The 22,711-nt window shown below is 29.9% G+C and overlaps 1 protein-coding gene across 3 annotated transcripts in view; it reads right to left on the bottom strand.

The window, feature by feature from the left end:
* Positions 1 to 22,711, bottom strand: part of LOC121118033 (MAGUK p55 subfamily member vari) — a 56,041-nt gene that overhangs the window by 15,048 nt on the left and 18,282 nt on the right. Inside the window, exon 1 of one of the 3 annotated variants that reach the window (XM_071888659.1) lies at positions 18,715 to 18,899. The exons of the other annotated variants lie outside the window; for them this stretch is intronic. Coding sequence (XP_071744760.1) covers positions 18,715 to 18,755 — 41 coding nt within the window. The 5' untranslated portion in view covers positions 18,756 to 18,899. Of the gene's footprint in view, positions 1 to 18,714; positions 18,900 to 22,711 lie in introns of those variants that run through there. 3 annotated transcript variants of the gene reach the window in all.

Here is a 22,711-nt window from a genome sequence, read left to right as displayed (position 1 = left end):
TTTCTATTATTTCATTTAAAAAAAAAATTTCATTGCAATTTGTGGTGTCACCAAAGAATTAATCAGAATAGTTTCTTGATGCAAATGAAGGATAATTATTAGTTAAAGAATACAATTTAATTTAGATTCAATTATTAGAAAAATCATCCGAGATTGTTTTTGTATTGAGGGGCAACATATAGCATTAATTGAAAATTAATGAAAAAGAAAAAAATAAATATTAATTCATTGCTTATTTATTTCACTCCATAGGTCCACCCTGCAAATAGGAAGTAATATAATATGTATAAGTGTTTCGAGCTTCAAATAAGTATTAAGTCTTTGAGCTCAAGTAGTAGTTAAGTGTTTAGTCAATAAAAAAAAGTCGTTTCAGGTAGTCCTTCAATCATAAACACATGGTTCTACTTGTTTGAAATAGGTACTTAGTGTTGCGTCAGTCCTTATTTATTGGTTCCTGTCCAGTCTAGTATTTGGAATGGTATTTAGACCGTCGCAGCTTCCAACTGTTAGTACTGGAACTATTTAAAAAAAGAAAAAATAAAGTTGAGAGACCTCATCAAGGACTGAAATTGACCGGAACGAGACTGGATTGGACGGGACTGCAGTTTTCAGTCCCACATAAAAGATCGCGACAATGTTATATTACTGGAAACAATATAGCAATTCTTTATTATAAATTAGCCGTTGTAGCTGGCATTGTCTGGAGTTATTATGTGTCGACCAACAGACACACTTTGTTTCATGTATATAGCAGACAACTCCCCATGAAATCCTCAGTGCTCAGCTTTGTTTTGATAAGCACACTCACACGTAGTTAATCAACACGTATATATTCTCTCCTCAATAATAAAATAAAAATAATAATAGTTCCATAGCTTTTATCTAATATGACGTGATGGAACAGGGAGTACTTTAGTCTCTATAGCACTCTCTCAATTAGCTTTAGCTACACACGCTCGATGCTAAACTTTATATTAAGTCACAGTTGTTATAGAATTGTATGAACGGATTCAATCAAATTATATCAACTTACTGAATACTCAAATTGATACACCGGTATATATTTGTACCGGAGTATTGACGCTTCTAAAGGAGCTCTGTAAAAAACTACTATTTGAAGAAGTACTTGTACCTCCACTTTGTTATATCAAAATTGATCAACCAATGATGTAAACTCTTAAAATTTTGTCCCTAACTCCCAAAAATTGTCCTATATTTACCATTCTTATGATCTTATAAAAATCCCACAAATTTCTGAGCTAGAACCCCCACTTTCCCACCTACTCCGGACAAAAACCTGCAAACAACCCTGTAATTGAATATAAATTGCCCATATTGACATTTTTGTTCAAATTTTAGTCGTAAATTTATTCAAAAGTAAAGTGGAATAGTCTTTTTAAGAATAAGTTGAAATTATTTTATGCCAATAAATATCATTCTAAAACTTCACAACCTTTATTTTTTTATTTATTTTTTTGGTACCTAAGTACAACTTTATTCTATTTCAACTTTTCTTAATTATACAATATAAAACTTCCTTCTTACACTTCATTATTAATGATTTTTTAAATCATGGAATTGTATATTTAGTGCATATCACGAATCTTATTTGCAAAATCTAAAATATCACACGATAAGGGAGTCCCCGTATTTCTAAATTTATAAAGTATGCACTCTATTTTAATTATGATAAAATTAATATCCTCTTGATGGGGGCCAATATAGATCAAACGAAAATTATTTCCTTTTAATGTAACTCAGTATTTCTTATACGATATATCTGGCAATAGACTTCTTATCCCTTCTGTATATTAAATTATGAGAAAAAATGGTCCAGGTTCACTTTTTTAATTCTATAGAAAAAACATTGTCCCTCCTCCGGTTTTCTCCCATTTGTTTCCAAAGTGTAAGAAGATATTTGTTATGGTTCTATTAATGAACCAATGCATTGAAAAGTCCAGTCCCTACAACTTATGACCTGCAATATTCCCAGAACACTCTTTCTCCCATAGACTCCTGTATGTTGTTTATTGATCTCATATATTGTGTCTTAGTAGAGGGGGTGTCTGGAGGGAGTGGGCTGGAGGCACTGTAACCCCTCCTCCCAATAAGAAATTTATGTTTTTGACTAGAATTTTACGCTCAAATAGAGGAATTTTTATTTATTGAAAGATATATATTCTACAAGGGCGTCCGCAGTACCTGTAATCTCCAAATCTGTCGATTTCCCAGTCTCCTTACAAACTTCCTCCCTTGGTTTTCCATCATTTATATTTATTCAACTAAATGTATTTAAATATCGTCAGCACAATCAAGAATATTTCTCAAAAGAAATTGACAAAAAAGAAAAAAAAATCGCTTAACATTAAAAGGAATATCATTGTCCCAAAAAATTCAAACATGAATAATTTCTGATGTATGCATTATAATTATAAAAATATATAAACATAGATGTATCAATATATATATACAAACATATATTTGATTGAAAATTCCTTTGAAAATAAAAAACGTTTAAAAGTTAAAGTTTTTTTTTAAGGTGGAAAATGACGATATTCATTAGCTTATAAAATATTCAAAACTCACTTTTGATGAATCATTACAAAATATAGTTCCATATCTTAGCTATGAAACAAAAAAAAAGATATTTTTGTTTAAAAACAAGAAATGAAATAAATATTGAATTTATTTTGATACTGGTGTTCTCGGGGTGCAAAAGAGTATGAATTAATACCTTGTTTATTTTTGAAACCGTTAGATGAAGTTTTTTATGTTATATTCGAGGGATTTTAAGAATAGGGTTACTGAGATATGGGGAAATTTTAGATCTCCTAAAATTTTGGGATAAAAAAAATAAATATATCCTTACTATGATGACAAAAAAATTCACTGCGCAGTTTCAAATCTTTGGCGAAATTTTGTTTTATAATTCTTCATGTAAGGACTCTAGAAGAACTTTTAACTCCTCCATACACACCTTCGTGGATTGCCCCAGTATTCGAATTCTAACACTATTTATTTCTTTAAACGTAAAGGGATTGGATGAACCAGAATCAAAATTCACTATAGCACTGGTGTTGTTTGGAATTTCAAAATAAAAGGGATCCCCAGGAAAGACAAAAGAGTCGGAATTAGCGTATCGAGTTCCCAAGCTCTTATTTCCAGCAAAATTACCTATTATAGACCTTAAGTTCCTGAATAAGAAAAGAGCGGTTATCATCTCAGCAATTGCAAGATATGCTTCCTTCTCTTTGATGGTTCCGGACACCTCTGGATCTAGATGAAAATATGATCCTGATGATATTAGGTATTACCTCTCGATCTCAGCAAAATATTTGGGCTCTTTGAAGTGGATATTGAGATATTAAAAACCTTTTAAAAAGAAACAGTTTTACTATGGAGACTGATGATACTTTTAATGGGGAATTGCTTCATCTATTTTATTCATATTTTTTCTTGTTTCGGTTCTTGTTATATGCTTGAATGTGTCTTTCTTCCCAATTCTGTATGTTGAGTTATTTTATTTAGTTGTTTTTCATTTATAATATGTGTATAATAATTACACAGATTTTTAGGAGAGGGAAAAACACAAATGTTTTTTTTTTTTATTTTTTTATGTGATATTTCTTCTTTCATATGATTTTATGTCATTTCCATTTATAAAATGGAAACCTCAATAAATAAAAAATCGGTTTAAAAAACAAGTGCAGTTAGCAATATTCAACCTTAGGAACACCAGTGTCCCCTGGGTGCGAAAAATTGCAAAAAACAACTTGTAGATGTTCAACAGTTTATTTTTAAAGTCTTTAGATGAAGTTTTCATTTATTTTGCAACAAATTTGCGACCTAGGTAAAATATCTAAAGAAGTCGATAGTCAATCTGTCCGATAAAAGGATTTTTCAGCAGAAAGTTGCATATGGATTTTTAAAGATAGAAATTTAGTGTATCAACACAAAACTCTTCTTGAACAAAAATAAAGGAGACAACAAATATCCAATTTATTTTATATATCATATATGGACACCTATACAGTATATATCCCAATATTTTATAAACATATTTTGGTAAACTATATGATTAGCATTCAAATTTCTGGAATAAGTTGGGATATCCAAGAACATTAACTATAGTTTTGAGCGTTTATTTGACTCTTGAAACTTAATTAGGCCCCAATATGGCCTATTTTTCAAAAAAATAATATATTCATTACTAATTCTTTCATTGTGACTATGATCCTCCCCCCTCCCTTCAAATGCAATTACAGCACCTCCTATGTATTAATGAGAATACAAGGTGCGGCGAAATAATATCTACACTTCGCCTTTGCTACATAAATCAACGTTTTTGTGAATGCTGCAAAATTGTGCGGGTCAAATAATAAAAAAAAAAAAATTAAATATACAAAAAAAAACAAGATTTTCTTAAGTGTTTTAGAAGCCAAAAAAATACCATCTGAACGTGACCAACGAATTTTGGTCATTGCACTTTTGCACTAACGGAGATTGGAAGCAATTGGGAATCTCCAGGCGACCATCTATGCCGTTATGAAGTCGGAGACTTCATCGTTTATTAGGGTACCCAAGACATCATATTAGTTATTTTTATATCATTGACAAACCCTATTACAACTGGTTGCAGAGTTACATCTTGATAAAGTTATCGATTGAAAGTGTAAAGATTTTATCGCCGCACCTAGTAATAATTTGTTAATATAAATTGACGATAATTAATTCGTCCAAGAGTAAAGATATAATCCAAATATAATTTTGAGCAAAATTAATCGAGCTTGCTTTTCTGTTGACGGTCACAATTTGTCTTAGACTCATTTTCCAACACATTTGAGTCTTTTCACAGATTATTTGGATATTTGGATCTGTCTATTGGAAAATATATTGTTGTCACGCAAAGGAAGGTTATTTCGATCATTTGTTAATAAATCTCTCCAACCTTCAAATATGAAAAATGATTTTGGAAAGACGATTTGGTATAATATAGTAAACATAAAAATCGATTAACTTTGATTAAAAAATGTGCAACTTCTAAAGCCTTAAATTTTTTGTGGGAATCATTTTGAAAAACCTATAATAATACCATACCGACAAATGATATTTTGCTGATGTAAGGGTTTATAATGAAACCATATGATCATTTTTTATACAATTCTTCTTTTTTATCTGAGCCTTTTTTTATGTCGTCACTCACATAAATAATAGCTTAAACCACAAAAGAAAGACAAAATTGCAACAAAGGAAAAAGCTTTCAACCATTGAACGAAGAAGTTTGACAGCCACTTTGTCAGCTATTTTAACATATTATTTAATATTTCCCCCTTTTTTCCCCCTTTGGATGACTGAAAAGCATGACAACACCTGAATGAGAACACCAAATTTGATTTTGAACAATACAAGAATAAAAATCATGGGTTTAATGTTAAAAGACACGAGATCACTTTTAACCCTCTCTGTCCTACATAATAATAAATGTATGTAAATGAAGATTAGTTGTTTCTTTGTGCTACATAACAACACAAACAAATGTGAACAAAGAATGGGAAAAATATCCTTTGAATTGGATCTATGTACAACAAAAAAAATATAGATAATTTTTTGTCAAAAATTATAAATTGTTATTATTCTGTAGTTTTGTTGTTTTGTACATGAATACGAACAAAAGTAGTGATGAAAATCTTGTCTATAATAGTCATGTAAAAAAACCCCGGAAACTTAACATGGTAACAATGACAATTTGAGGACAGTTTTGGAGGAGATCAGCTACAATCCGCTTGTAAAAGGAGGAGGACAGATGGAAATAAACAAGGGCATTGGGAAGAATTACTCGGATGTAGATCCCCAATTCTACTCTTAGTCCAACTAGGATTTAAAATTGTAACTCTGCAAGAAATCTTAGAGGCTACTCCTCTTCATTTATGTGCACACATGAATGTTCAATCAGGTTTTGAATATAATTGAATGTATCAGAAAAGGAAGTTCACTGCTAAGGAATGAAATAATAATGAAAATTGTTTTGTAAAAAAAAATTCATTCCTCAGATTACCAATTCCAAAAATGCGGGCCGGCTAAAAATTCTCACGATTTACATCACTACAGATAAGATTGACACTAGTACGCAAAAATTTCAACCTTCTTTTTTGCCCTTGTATTGAAATAGTGTGTTCCTAATTGATTTTACTTAGACAAACATGACAATGAAATTAATAATGCAAAATGTTGCTATAAAAGTTATTATTTAAAAAATAATTTCTTACAATATCTATAATATTTCATATTACTTTTCCCCTGTAACTATCTAAATGAGGAAAAAATTCACGAAATATAGCTTGTAGATACATGATTCCAGATTTTAAAAAATTGTATCTCTTTCTGAATCGGAGAAAATTCATATAAAAAATGACGAAAAATTTACTTTTTCTTATGAAAATTATTATTATTAAATTCCTTATTTTTGATCACAATAATAGAAAACATAAATTGTCTGAGAGTGAAGTCGTACAACTTCATAATAAAATATTCATAGCTAAAAAAGTAATAATTTAGAAGTTATTTTAGATTTGCAAATGATAAAAATATTTTTATTGTATTTGTTTAAATTATCAAGGTGTATTAGAAATGGGGCTTACTGTAGGGTACAAAATTAAAATTTTTGGTTGGTTAAGATGGTTTGAATGTTTATCAAGGTAAAAACAATCAAAAACACACCATTTTAATTCAACAGCAAGTATTTGTTGACTAGTGTTATCTAAAGAAGCAAATATACTTGTTTGTTAAACTTTGTTTCTTCAGAATCATTAGAGAAAGTAGTGGAATCCATATAAAACTGTCTTATTATATCTTTTTAATCACTTAAGTAAATAAATTAGAAATTAATATGTCAAATATTTCTTGTGTCTCTCTTTTTCGCCACAATTTATGATTGGATAAAATAATGCGGGCTTTTGAACGACAACCAACTCTATGTCCTCCCAATACCATCAAAGTAGACGGGCAATTAGGTAAATATGGATTCTTTTGACCCTATCAATAACTTAATTCAGATGAAGTATGAAAAATAGCGTTTTTTGGAAGAGTGAAATTAGTTGTTAGAGATCATATTTGTTATTCTCGTATAGAGTTATCATTCAATTTAATAATGGGAAAAAAGATAGAGTGGTGGAAATAGCTTAAATAAGTTCCTGCCCTAATACAACCAAGAATTTGCATGGTTACTCCAACAGCACATATTATGATGCTTACTATCGCTGGAAAGGATGATGTTATGTTAGAAAAGCAGCTCATAAGTAAAGATGGAAAAAAAGAGGGTCCTATTCATTATTGTTGACTTAAAATGATACAACAGGTCAAATACCATCAGTATTCTGGTCAAAAACGCAATTACAGACAATCAACTATCCCCAATACCCTCTATTTGGACTTAAATATGAAATACTTATTTACATAAAAAATTTAAGTCATCAGGGTCAAAAACGGTAGAACATTGCTCAATCGTTTAAATTACAATGGAAAATTTATAATTTTCTTCTACGATGTGATGAGCTGGATCATGAACAGTTGTTTAGAATGATCACTGTGTTGCTAAATATAGAAGATATTGCCCTCAAATGTCCATAACAAGTTTCCAGCTTTCATCATGATCCTGGGTGTCATTGACAGCCCTGCAAGTGACACTTCCATGCCATCTTTCCCATGGATGTGGTAAATGTCTATAAGTAATTTTTATCTCATATGGAGTGAATGATAGGTGCTGAAGGTGATTAAATTAAATAGGTAGTAGATTATAATTTCTGTGGATTATTTTCTATCCACATAGTTTTAAATACGTTTTTAACATAGTCTGGATTAATCTAATTCCCTCAAGATATAATTTAAAACACTCCTTTGTCGAATAAACAGGGAGAATAATAGAATCCTTAAGAAATTGCTTTTTGAAAGCGTTTGAATCATTAAAAATTACGAAATAAATGTGTCAAAAAACAAGTTGAGTCTTGTTTCTCTTTCTTTTTCTACATTTGATTCATGATTGGATAATATAATGCATTCATTTAAAAGATATCAAACCTCTTAATGCCCTTCCAATCCGATCAAAGTAGGTTGTATTCCTTCAGTGCAAAAGAAAGAATAAGGGGGAGAACGGAAAAATAACAAAAAACTAAACATATAAGTTATTGTCCTTGATAAATATGTTGACATGTCTATTATTTCGTTAAAAAGGCTATATATAGGTATATGTACACATAGTAAGCTATAGAAAATAAAGCATTTTTATGTTTTTCCCTTCTAGGGATTGGGATGGATCGTTTCTCTTATTCTTTCTTTCCCTCCTTTTAAAAAAAAAGGAAAAGAAAAGAAGAACAGGAAGACGGAAGAAAAAAATGAGAAAAAAAATCGGAAAAGGGGAATTTAATAGATATTTTTATATAAGGGCTTATAGCTTATAAGTATATATATATATTATATACCTACATAGAAAATGTGTTGAGGGCATATTTTTATTGCATGATAATTATGCGATATATATTATATATGTATATATACATAATTGATATAAATATATATATGGCAAAACTATTTAGCAATCTGTTTGATTGTATTTGTTGATTGATTCATTTTGTTAAACAAAAGATCGAGTTTTAATGTTTAAAATAAAATATTGAATTTTTTGTGATAAACAAGGTTTCGTGACTTAATTAAAACAAAAGATCCGAGAAATATTTTAGACAAAATGGAGAACAAATTTACTTAGATCAAGTCGAAGTAATCAGTTCATTTCTTCCCTTCTTTTTTAATATTCTCAAAAGATTTTTTTTTTACTACAGGTCCAAAGCTAGAGGCAAGTGGCAAGACGACGACTACAGGACTAATTTTAGTCTTAATTTAGTTGGCTAAGAAAATAATTTTAGCCGCCAGTATAGAACTAATTAATTGAACTGACAATGCAAATTCTGTAAGGAGAAGAACAAATTGCAAACGTCATGAGAGGAAACGTCATTTGATCTGGCATTTCAAAAGCAACATTTTGTAGAGAAAAAGTTTTACACACATAAGCCAAGGAAATCTCTTTCTTACTTTGTTTTCTAGCTTTGACTAAAATAATAAGATGATTAATTTGTACATTTAATCAATATAAAACTTCGACAACATAATATAATGAAAAAAATATTTTTTCTATGTCCTAGGGGAAAACATTTATTTTTTAATTAATTATATAAACATAACATAGCCAGAAAAAGTAAAAATCCAGCGATTTATTAAAGTGCTCATCTTCATTCATAAAAGTATAAGATAATTGCAGGAAACATCTTTTTATCTCAAAAACGTATTCAAAGCCCACCGCGGGACACTAAGCCCAATTTTAAATTGTTTTAATGTCCATAATTAAATTTTCCTAGTCAAAAGCGTATATAAAAAGCCTGTATTTTAAGTGAAATTCACTTTTTATAATTTCAGTTGGTAGTGAAATTCATATATACAAATGTATAAGTAAAAAATAAATTAATTCACTTTTGATCACGGTATTCCTGATATTTTAAATATTATTTGTGTGTAAGACTAAATTTTTCAAATCTGGGAGAATGCCGACAAAGTAAGTCAGTTATTGAACGCAAAAAGGAATAAAATGTACATTTTAAAAACTGCCGTAAATGTATCCATAATAAAATACAATAGTAATATCCAAAATATGATTTTTCTATATATCCCAACGTTATCCTTATTGGATATCGCATCCTTTCTTACAAAAGCAGAAAGGAAAAAAATGCCAGAAATATGTTAGCAAGACCATAATCAAAAGCTTCACAAGAACTAATTCAAGTTTGATTAATCAACGTTCAGAAAACTAATAAGAAGTGATAGGAGTAGAATATTGACAGCTGATATAAAATGTTTCTAATAGCGGGATAACATTGGGATAATTATAAAATATCTTCCTCATAAATAGCTACCAGGTTTTCTCTTTCGTTTTCTCAGGATTTCTCGAGGTTTTACAACTAAGGGACATTCTGCCTTTTATTATTTCATAATATAAACTTCATAAAATGATATATAATTAAACGTTGAATGCATATTAAAGTTTTTGCTATTTATGATTTACATATAATAGAGTATATGCATCGATAATAAATGATACCAAAGGAAGAAATTAATGGATTGAATGATATAACTTTACTAGTGCCTATTTTACCCCATACTTACAGACAGTAAAATAGATATATTGATATATAGAAACGCATCATATAATGCACATTTGATACTTTGGAAAATGAAATATGAAGTAGGAATCGTGTGAATTATTATATAAGTTTTTTAGCACGTCATAATTTCTCGTTCTATCTTTAAATTGAAGACAGCGACAGGGGATAGTTGAAATTAAATTATTGCAACCTTTTAGCAATAAGAAAATTACTCTGCAATTTGAAGAATATATTATGAGAGTAGGAGGATCAATCAATTAACATTAGTGCAATAATTTTCCACGTAGGATTATACAATCATTGGAGTTTGTACTGTTCATTACTATTTATGTAAGGTAATAGTAATTTTCTATTTCAGAAGTTAATAAATTTGAAGACATAAAAATTCTTTTCCGTTATACATATCATGTTCATCCTGTATTATACTGCAATGATTCATGGTAGATAGAAGAAAAAGTCGTAGTGGTTTACTTTAATGAGATGTGATCTCCTTCACCCTCACCCATCTCTATTACCTTCACCACCCTGGGTATATTTCATAAGAAACAAACTCAAAACTTCTTCCATATCTGCACAAAAGTTTCATATCTTGATGTATTTTTGAAGCAGTATGAGATGTTACATTGCAGATGGCGAATCGGCTCTTGTGTGTCTAATTGTCGTAACTCAAAAAATACAAATATTAATGTTATTGCTAAGAAAAGTATAATATTTATTGTGAATGTTTAAAAGCAAAGAAATGTGGATTTCTCCGATCCATTTTGTTGTAAAAACTATTCATAATGATAGAAAGGAGTTTCCAAGCTTCTGTAAAGTATCTGAGTTAAGTCAATTTGGCGATTACCCCAAGAAATATTATATATAAAAAGGTTACATATATTCTGTTGATGAACGAGTTGCATTTTAGCTCCGTGTGGGGTTGGTTATTTCACAATTATACAATCCCTTTTTCCCACTCTAAATGAGTTTCGTCATCACTTACTATTAAAGTTTTGTATTACGGGTGGGTAAAACTAAACTGTGCAATATAAATTTAATGGACAAATGAGAATATATGGATAAGTCTAAAGATACTCTGAGGAAATAATTACTTTGAATTTTGATAGGCTTAAAATATTCAAAGTTTGCTATGTCTATCTTCTGTCCCTCGTCATTGTTAGGTTTAAGCTATTTGTAAATAAGTATTACAGTTTTATTCCCGGCACACTCAACAAAAGTCCAATTCTTGTCATTTTTTGATTATAGTTGTATGAGAGAACATATTTGGGGTAGATATACATTAATATTTTAACCAGGGTGTTGTATCTTTTCTTTAGAGTATCGTTAGGTAAGACAAGTCTAAAATTTATTATTTCTTCTTAAATTATAAAAAGAAATATTTAAATTCCACGATGTTTTTTTTATTTTCTTGCCGGAACCCAGTTATTTCTGCTCACCATTTCCAGGGAAATGAGAAACCCGTGAAGCTACGGACTACGGCGAGCATCTCGTACTAAATCTTAACAAAACTTAAAATAAGTCTCAAATCTTCGCTTTCAAGTTCATATCCCCACCTCTGCTTTATAAATAATTTGACTTTTTTCTATATTAATCCTCTAACAACGACATTTCCATTGGTTAACATCGTATTAAATGACATTTAAGTTTTGCACTCTTTATTTCATGCAAGGCTTTTTAATTTTCCAATACTATAGATATATATTTCAGTGAACACATTTTTAGTGTGCTTCCCATCATAGTCAGAGTGGCACTGGAACGGTTATTTTTTATTTTATAATTGAAAATGTACTGTAACATATTATGAACAATATTTCAAATTCATATTTATTCTATAAAAAGTTAACACTTGTGGCTAATTTAAAACTATTATTATTGTCTTGACCAGATATGAAATCTAGATCTAGGCATTTAAATACTTTCAAGTATCGAATAAAATGCAAAAAAAATAACAAATGTGTAAACATTATTCTTCATTATGCAAAAAAAAAAAAAAAAAATGCTGACTATTTCTACCTTTGTCGTTAAAAGGGCAAGTTTCTAAACTTCAAACATAGTAAATGTCAAAAATATACATACATCAGTTCAATCCTGTGCATAGATGACTATGAAAATTCAAAGGTAAACTCATACAAAAAGTCCAAAACGTGAATCTTAGTTTTTATAGAAAATTAAATTATATGAAGGTTGGAACTCAAACCGAGTGCCCATTCTAGTTAAATTCTTAAATGAGAGCTGCAGTCTTTTTAGTTGATACATTGCAACTTCTAAACTTAATACTACATGCACTGAAAAATCCCTGGCTTCACACACAGATGGCGCTATTTATTACTCCCCTCATTTTTAGGTATTACCGACCTTCAAAAGACAGTTGTCAAAATTTCTTGACAATCTGGTATTCCTTTTGTGATTTATTGTGCCGAGTGTGTGTTATTTCCCAGACAATGGATCAAAACAATTTTTTGTATTAATTTTACACTACTTTTTGATGGGAAAAAGTAGCGTTTGAGCTAAGCAATGCCTTGAAAAGTGTTACTTTGATCGAAAAAGCATGTTTTCTTTGTTAAGCCCTGAACTTTTCAGCCCATGTGTTAAATGATTGAATGCGCAGATATATATGTATTGATTTCCAAGCTTCAGGGTCAGGATGAAGGAAGTTATTTGCTATGTAGTTTGTACAGAGTTTGTTTGTTTTTGGAAGGAGGAAGAAGAGAGTTTCAATTCCTCATTTTTCTTACGAATATCTTCCTTCTGATTTCTTTGAGCAGAGAAGTACATACATAGTAACATTTAGAAATAAACATAATATATGATTATATGTATAAACATAACATAACTAATGCCCCGTGCTTCCACCCAAGGATGAAGTAAACAGCAAGACTGATTTATTGTAAAAGATGGAAAGTACATTCAAGAAAGACAAGAGAGGAGCGGAGAGAAGTAACTTTGTACAATATATAATAATATATCATAGTTCTTTATGATGATTTCCATAAAGAGTACATATAATTCAAGTACATAGCCTCATTCATTCATGCAATAGATTTAGATTATATACATGTATAATGTATATATATATATTCAAAGCCAGTCAATTAATCATACATATTAGAGTAACATGGCTTTCGTGTGCATATATTATTTATTAATAATCTCATTTTTCAAAAATATGTATAAATTATAATTCAGTACATTTTTATAAACATAAATCATTTAGTTGACAATTTTATTAGTGAATTTATGGGGGTGAGAGGGATGCAGGTACGTACATATAAAACCAATATTGGGCAAAATTATGAAATAAAGAAAATCTCAAAATATTTTATTAATGCATATAACATATATATATACCTACAGCCCAATATTTCATAGACATTTTTAAGTCAATTATATACTTATTATTCAAATTGCTGGCATGATTTAATATATTCAAGAATGTTAACTATAACTTAAATCTTTCATTTGATATAAGAGACTTATATTAGCCCTGACATGACTTTTCAAAATCAATCTATCCAGTTGGCATTATTTAATTGTGACAATTAATTATGGCTGCTTTATGTGTAATTTGTAGCTCTTTAAATCATTTGTAGAAAGATTATACGTTTTAACGTTTTGTGTAACCTTGACCTTTAAACTGGACCTCTCAAATTTGATCGCCTTCTAACTGTTAGAATATATAATCTTCTTACAAAGTTTTATTAACATGTGTCTGTAACTTTTTCTGTAATCCTGCTTTCAAACAAACAAACTGAAGATAAAATATAAAACACTTTGTTGGCGTAAGTAATTACTTGTTAACCAATGATTAAGGACATAAATGGTCCTGGGCCATCGCAAGAGGTCTTCAATTAAAAAAAGAGGTACAATAGGTCTACAAAACAATACATATTAGAAATTATGTCAACAATAAAAATTTAATTGATTTTTGCTTTAATTAAAGGAATAAAAATGGATAATTATGGGCCCTGTGAGTAATAGGCTTAAAAAATCTCCTTTGATTCCTATTCTATTTTCAATTAAAGATAATAATTTAAGAAACAAATAATGTTCATATTTTCTAAAAATAGTTAGTATACTCATGTAAGAAAAGTTATTGTAAAAAAATAAATCATATATGACTACGTTTGGAAAATAATTGAATTAGAAGACACCCATTTCCGAAAGTTAAAGGTCCTTGGATGAACTTTAAGACTTTCTTCAAAGTTTAGTCTATCATCATATTTCACAAATATGCATATTTTAGGCTATGGGATCTCAATATTTATAAAAAAAGTAAGTAACGGAGGAGTTTTAAAATTAATAGAGTTGTAAATTCTAAGCACTTTTAGTAAGTAAAAACAAAAAGGAAAATGACATATTGACCCCTACAATTGTCCCCCTATCCTCAACAGCAAGGATTATATTTTCAGATATTGGATACAAATAAAAATGTAGAAAAGGAAAATAACGTTTATATAAAAACATCATTGAACATTTGTGTTCAGACCTAAAAATCAAATAAAATTAAGCTATCAATACAACATAAATACCAAGCTTATAAGAATATAAAAAATTATGAGGAAATAAACTAGTCTGAGGGCCATAAAAAAAGAGTCATATTAGAAATAAGAATGATAACAAAACAATACGATTATTTTATAACAATAATTATATGCAAGGATTTCATTATTTTTCGTACTGTTTTATGATGATATTTACGCTGTCATAGCACTCTATTAGGTTAACAACTATGAGAAAAAGGAAATAAACACAAACCTCAAACCGTATCAAGACATAATGTAGACAGGAATTACTCTGATGTCCATCCTCAATTATAATCTGTCTCCAAAAATGAGTCACACTCATAACTCCCGAAGAAATACTCAGTTTGTACTCTGTGTCTGTCATGAGCAGACTTATTCGTGGTTACTTTACATATGATCATACATGTTCTCTCTTCAAAAATGATGATAACAACTTAGAAAGAAGTAACATTCTGCTCTTTAGTGATTAAGCTACATACACGAAGTACTACGAACATGAAACTTTAATTTGAAATTATTTTATTCAGCTGTCAATTTGTCTATTCTGACTTCTAGTTAGTGGTTTGAATGTTGATCAGCTGAACTTGACATAAATTTGGTGTAAGTAGTACGCATATATCTATTATCAAATATCGAAAAGTCTTATATTTGTGGTAAATGACATGTGATTGGCTAACAAACAGTTAATTTCAGTGGACAAATTATACTAACTCAAGATTAGACAACTATGATTTACTTGCATGTTCTGGTTAATGATGAGGGATCAGTGTCTGCGTTAAGTATTACTTTGGTAGTATTTTGTTGTTAAGTCGACATTCGGTAGCTACTGCTCTCCTGAATTAGTCTTTTACTTCAAGGCTGGACTGTAAGTGTATGTGTGTATAAAAGGGGTAGCCCTTTTATCATTAATTTAAACTGCAGACCCACATTTTTCTTCCACATTTCCCTCTCTTTAATTCTCTATTCAAGAATACATAAAACTTGAGATGCATTGAAGTTATACTACATATCAATATAATAAATTGCATGTCAAGCAATTCATCATCACATTCAATGCATTTCTCACCTACCGCTCTCCCACCTCAAATATTTAAATGACTAGTTGTCGTTTAAAAAAGGAGTAGAACATAAAAAGTTGCCAAGTTTGCTAAATTATCCGGGAGGATTTGAATCTTAGCATTATTAATGGCTTTCGACATTTACAAGTATATTCCCAAGATTACCATTACAAAAGTCTTAATTGCTTTATCACCAGGCTGAATAAATCATATTTATTTACTTAGTTTTTAATGATATCTGATCAATTAAGAAGGTTACTTATTAAGGCTCGTTACAAACTGAATTATAAAAAGGAGATTATTAATAAAATATCAATATGTTAATCTAATTAATCGTATTTTGATCAAACGAGGTAGAGATTGCGTACAAATTTAATGTGTATGTTTCCCATGTTCCCTGTGTCATGTGGTGCCCATGATAATTCCATACGGCGTTACCTCACAAACACAAAAATGTACGCTGTATTCGGTTGTCCATTGTCCATGTTTCTTCTTCTTTTAGTCTATTAAATATTCTTAATATTAATTGGTTGGATTCGAATTAGTTCTTATTAATCTGGGAACATGGATCAACTGTAGTAGAATAATAATTCTACTACAGTTGAAAAAATTAGCAAAACTACCAACAGATCTTGGGCATTTTTTCTGTTTCTTTTCGGAGGAGTGGTTACGAAATACAGTATAGGTAATGACTGTCCCATGTTATTATAACAATCATTATAATATAAACTAATGATTATGTTTTAATAGTAATAACATTGTGTTATTCATTGCTTTGTAATTAGTAATCAATACAAATGTAACAATAATCCAGATATTTTTATAAATTCTGGTAAAATGTTCATAAAATTTGCAACAATATTCCGTCTAATTTTGGTTTCGGATCTGGATCTAAAAATTCAATATTTACGTCTAAAGATGTTTTAAAAGACTGACCCAGATCAAAGAAAATTAATATTCATCGTATCTTTAAATGGCTCTTTGCCCTAGTAATGCTCTAAACGTTGTTTGGTTGATCTCAATTTAGCTTTTACTACGCTGTGAACAATTCCTTAAAACATTTCAATGAATATATTAATGAGCATATATCTAACTAAAGTATGCAGATCCCTTCTTTAAAAGGTAATTTATTGATATATACTTGCTAGTGTCAAATTGCAATTGATGTTTTCTTTCTTTCTTTTTTGGAAGGCAAAGTTGAAAGATAGAATACAAAATACATCATTTTGCCCCTTCGTTTATAAACATTGATTATTTAGCTTAAGTAAAGTCCTTAGAAGTCCTATTATGATTGGTTGAGCTTTTTTCCAACAATAGTCATATAATTTCTACTATTTAAATCTCCCATAACTATTATTACGAATGAAATAACTATTTTCATTAACTCGTTACTATTTTTAACGAAATGTCAATTATATTTTTTCCCTTCAAAATTAGAAATGATGTCTGACAAAGTTATGTATGATAACAAATGACGATTTATCTAATCTTTTAAGAAAATGAATTTTTAACATGGCGTATAAGTATAGGCATACCCTTAAATAATGAATATGAGTAAATCATATGAGAGTCAATGAAGGTGCATAGGGAGAGGGGGTGGAACGATTGATAAATTATTCATAATATATCAACCTTTTACTCCAACAAATTATAATTATAATTATTTCTGTTTTTCTTCCCTCAATTTTAATGCATGGGTCTGAGATTTGGAATCCTTCCATAAACTAGTTGGTTAGGACCATAGAGAACTTACCTACAAGTAAGATTGGTGTCGATATTTCCTGTATGTGGGATAAACACTATCCTTGCAAGCTCAAAAACCTTGGGTTGATCCATTATTAATTTCGTAACATTTCATTATATTGCATTTGTCATATTTTTTTTTATTTTATTTGATCAAGAAAAGAAAATATTATTTCATTCTTAGTCAGACAAAACATTCAAAGAATTATTTCGTTTCGTCTTGTAATCGTCATACAAAAAACATTCATTGACGAATACATAGCTGACGAAATGAACATTATCCTCAATATTATATATCACGGACGTGCTATTAAACTTATTGTACGCATTACAGAACTTTAAAAAAAAACCACCTCTAACTCTCCCCAAACATCGATTCTTAGCAAAGGTTACCTCAACCACAGAACGTGACTCTGAATGCAACATCATCTACCTAAACCCAATAAATGATATCTTTAAACATACTTTTCATTATATATAATCAAAGTCTCACGCAACTGGCGTGAAACTCACACTCTCACGCCACACATTGAATTTTTCACGCATTATCGATCAAAACAGTTTTAAACATATTTAAAATCATAATGTTTTAAATGAAAGTCCCCTTCCCGCATCTTGAGGACCTAGAAACAATCCACAAGTGTCATTGAATGTTTAATCTCAAGTCAATAAATATTTTTATTTCATGCATTATTTTTCATTGCAAGAACTTATGTAAAAACTTGAATGACTTCACGTAGTCAGATTTTAAGGGATTTTTTAACAATCCTTATTTTTCTGTCTTATATATACTCATACGAAGGTGGTGTGAATAGTTTTCGACCTCAAGTTGAAAATGGCATTACTCGTTTAAAAAACTAGTCACATCTATCTAAAAATCTGTTGACAGTTACTTCCCAAATTTTGAGCCATTTTGGACGCTCCGTTGTTGTGTAACAATCTGAATTTTGGGTTATATTTTGTAACATAGTCTCTCTGTAAATCTATACACTTCTCCCAGTGAACAGAGATGGGATTTTATTTACGTTTTACAATTATCTCTAACCCTTTTAGGTTCTTTATAAAATCTTTTAATATTCTGTCCCAATATGTTTTACTTTTTATTACTTTAATATTTTTATATTCGACCTACACAAGTTTTAACTATCGCCGCTGATCGAAAAAAATAGAAATAAAATATTTTACCTGGAAATATTCTTCGTGTTTTTCTTGAGAACTAACTCCATGTTGTTTTTTGTTCGGATACCTTAAGATTCTAATTACTCAATGTATAGTAATAGCACATAGATGGAATATACTAAACTATTCACCACGTATCAAATAAAGAAAGAAAAAAAAATCTCCACCTTGGTTATAGGACGGTAATTCATAAACTAACAACTCCTCTCTCCCAAAATAATAATAATAATCATATTGGGAAGAAAAAAGCAAAGCCAAAAAAAATAAAAGCAAAACAAAACAAAAAGAATATAGAAAGAACGAAGGAAAAAAAACATTAAGTTTGCATGACAAAATGCAACTTAGAACAAGTAGAAGGTAGAAGAACCCTGAAACATTTATGTACATACGTAAGTACTGAAAAATATCATTAGAGAGCTTTCAAAGAGTATTCTGATCAGTTACTCCAGAGACACAACAAAGTACTATCATGCATTTTATCAGGGCAGGGAATCAGAACATGCGGTTCGATTTGGACTAGAGTCCATATTTTGAAAACTTCAACAATCAAAAACCTGGGACTTAACTTGTACTCGAAACATAGAATTGATTGAATTTCAGACCATTTCTTAACAAAGTTTCTTGCAATTGTTTCATTTTTCCCCCGAAGAGCTGTATACCAAGTGCTCTTCAATCTGTAAGGCACTCTCTCTCTCTATATATTTAGAAATTGTAAAAAAACTTAGAATATATTTCTTCAGAACGATGATCTCATTGTTATTTTATATTTTTGCCATAGGACATAGATCGAAGACTCGAATTGGATTTGGTGGAAATGTTGAAAGATTTGAATTGGACACTTCAAATACTCAAACTGGACTATATAATAAAATATTCAAGGACTTGGAATTGTAAGACTCGAGACTCGACTTGAGTTTGTGATATAAAGATATTTTCCTATATCTGATTATAACTACGTATGTGGCCACGTACTCTCCAGATTTGAACCCACTCCACTTTGCTGTGTGGGGCACTATGGAGGGAAAAACCGACAAAACTTATCACCAAAATCTGGACGCATTAAAAGCCGCCATAGTGGGCGCGTGAGACAGCTTGTTTTATGTAGTCATCAACTCCTGCAAGTCCTTCCGACGACGTGACCAAGAATGCAAGTGCCTTCCTTCCAAGTTCTGTTAACATTTTTTTTCTTTTTTAATATTGAAGTATTTCGAAAGTAACCTTTCGAATCCACGTTTTGCTGCGCAACTCTGTATATTTAGACAATTTTTGATCACGTGGTCTTCGTTTCCCCACTTACTTTATAGCTTAAGCAAAGTAACTCATTTGTAAATTGTAAGTCCAAGTTCGAGTTAAGTCTCAAACCTTTGAAGTTCAAGCTTGAACAAAGTCTCCGGACATTATAGTTTTAGTCTTAATTATTAAAAAACAAGTCTTATGCAGGGGTGTTTGAGAAAATGTAGAAAAAAGAGCCTAGTTTTTTTATTGTTTTTTGAACCTTGCTTATTTTTAAATATTTTTTTATTATTAGTTAAAAATTGGCGAATCGGGTTTGAGAAAATGAAATGCATCATCTTAAAAGTAAAGGATCTTTTTAAAAATCCTTTTTTTACCAAGTTCTTAAAATACTGTAGTCAAACTACTCTAAAAATATTCTGTGTTACGTGAGCTTCAAAAGAGTTATAAACATGAGTCCTTGCTCTAAGAACCCATTTTGACATTCGTAATTTTGTATTAAGCATGATTTTTTTCAATACAATTTTTTACAAATTGGGCGAATTTCTGCATAAAATTCCAACTAAACAAATACTTGCTGTATTTTAAGAAAATTGAACTAAATAAGGAGATGTTCAAAAAATGTCAAGTACTTGGATTAGAAATTGATATAAAGTAAACTAATCCTGAAATAGTTCATAGCCTTGAAAGTTTTAAAAAATTCCTGTGACAAAAATGGTCATTTTCCTCCATTATTGAAAACAGCAGAAATTATCTAATAATACCCTATTTAAAGAGGCTAAATTTATCAAAATCATTTATGATTATACAAGGAAAAGTCGATTATTTTAACGATTGTTCAAACAACCAAGACAAAAGATAGTTTTTAAAGCATTCAATTTTGATTGTATTTTAATAATCCTATTTTTATTTGTCGGTCCTTGAAACGGCTTGACATTTCAATTATTTCTTATCTTTATGTTCGTTGTGAATACATACAAAATGTTGGAAATATAAAATATCTTATAATTGTCAAAGAAAAGAAATTGTCCTGTCATATTTTAATTTCATTCACTCTGCCGTCTGTCTGACTGTAAGTTTATTTTTAAAATCTTTTAAGTGTGAACTTATCATTACTCACTGGCCAATAAAGAAAGTCCGTTACTATCTATAAAAATACTTTAGGATGTCATTAAAAGATCATAAAATTTAACGAGTTACATCTTATACATTTCCTTCAATGCCCTGTTTAAAACTGTGAACTGTCAATTAATGTGATGAGGACATACCGTGCGGTGTAAATTTAACCTTAACATACATTAGTAAATGAATTTTTAAGAGCTATGGTGAATTTCAATTCAAAAGTTACGTGAATAATAATTATTCAGCTGTAAGTGTGTTATGTGTTATAAGAAAAAGCTTATAAATATCTCAATACATTTTCGAGATTTCAAACGAAGTATCAGACATGGTGCGCCCCAAAGTGTGTAAGTACTTGGAATTGAGACTTGCAACTCAACTCCCTTTACACAATCAAAGACTCAAAACTTGCCTTGAACTCTATAGCTAAGACTTGTGGCTCAAGTCATTTTAATTTTTTTACTGGGTGTAAAATGCACTTAAGCGTATCTTTTATTTTATAAGAACTCGATGTAAATATCTAAGAACTTGGAGTTGTGACTAAATACTTGAGACTCGACTTGAACTTGCCGTTTAAGGATTTTTCTCATCACTGGAAATTTAATAGGAATTAAACGTATCCCTATCAACTGTAAGTACAGGCTCAGTCTATTCTATAATAATCACTCATAAATTTTGGAATACAAATGTTTTTTGGTTTTTTTTGGCTAAAGTACTTTTGGCATCTGTCCTTGTCTAACGTCAACCACATTGATTAAAGCATAAGAGTAAGTATAAAAACCAGGGGCCATGTTGTTAACAATACATCAAATTAGAAATTCATCGAGGAACAAATAAATGAGGAATTGATAAAACTTTTAAATAGGTGTATACGTGTTATTGAGACCAAAGGGATTCATATTAAATATTGTATGAGTTTTATGTTCTTTATGCGGGATGTCAAGTGTCTAGTAATAAACATTTCGGAGGTGAGAACAACAATATTTCATTAATCTAAAGTGTGTCATAAATCAATTTAAATCCTAAGGCTTATTGGAAAGGGTTGAATTGTTTATTTGCTCAGACCTCAATGGAGAATTGTATCATTCAATCATTATTCATTCCAAACTAACAACCAACCAACAAAGTGCACCCCCCCACACACATTTCTGTCTTTCTTAAAGCTAATTATCATTACATGCAACCATAAACTAACACATGACCAAAATAGCTATATATTTATTTCATTAGTGAGCATTTTATAGTACACTTGCATTCTAATTACCCACTTGTTATATAATTAATTCTTGTCACGGAAACAACGATATACATTAAAAACAAAGCCTTTTGTTTTCCCACTTTAAAAAAAAACCAAAAAAAACATGACTTATTCTTTTTCGCTTAGTTCCTCTGCATAAAATCCCTGGATTATATATATATAATTATGCATTTGTAAAGTTAAAATAAATTTTATGCTGCATAAATTTTAGACAACAAATTTTTGGTTCAATCATAGTAAGAATAAATAAATGTAAAATGTACTTCATACATTTGACATGTATAAAATATGACCTATGTAAAAAGAAAATCCCATTCCCTATCAAGCAAGAAGTAGGAATTACTCCTTTTTTGAACCTCAATTGTACTCTGAGGCCAACAGGAACCTAGACTC

The sequence above is a fragment of the Lepeophtheirus salmonis genome, chromosome 5, assembly GCF_016086655.4.
Source record: "Lepeophtheirus salmonis chromosome 5, UVic_Lsal_1.4, whole genome shotgun sequence".
Classification (NCBI taxonomy): Eukaryota; Metazoa; Arthropoda; class Copepoda; order Siphonostomatoida; family Caligidae; genus Lepeophtheirus; species Lepeophtheirus salmonis.
This window is presented reverse-complemented; position numbering and strand designations above follow the sequence as displayed.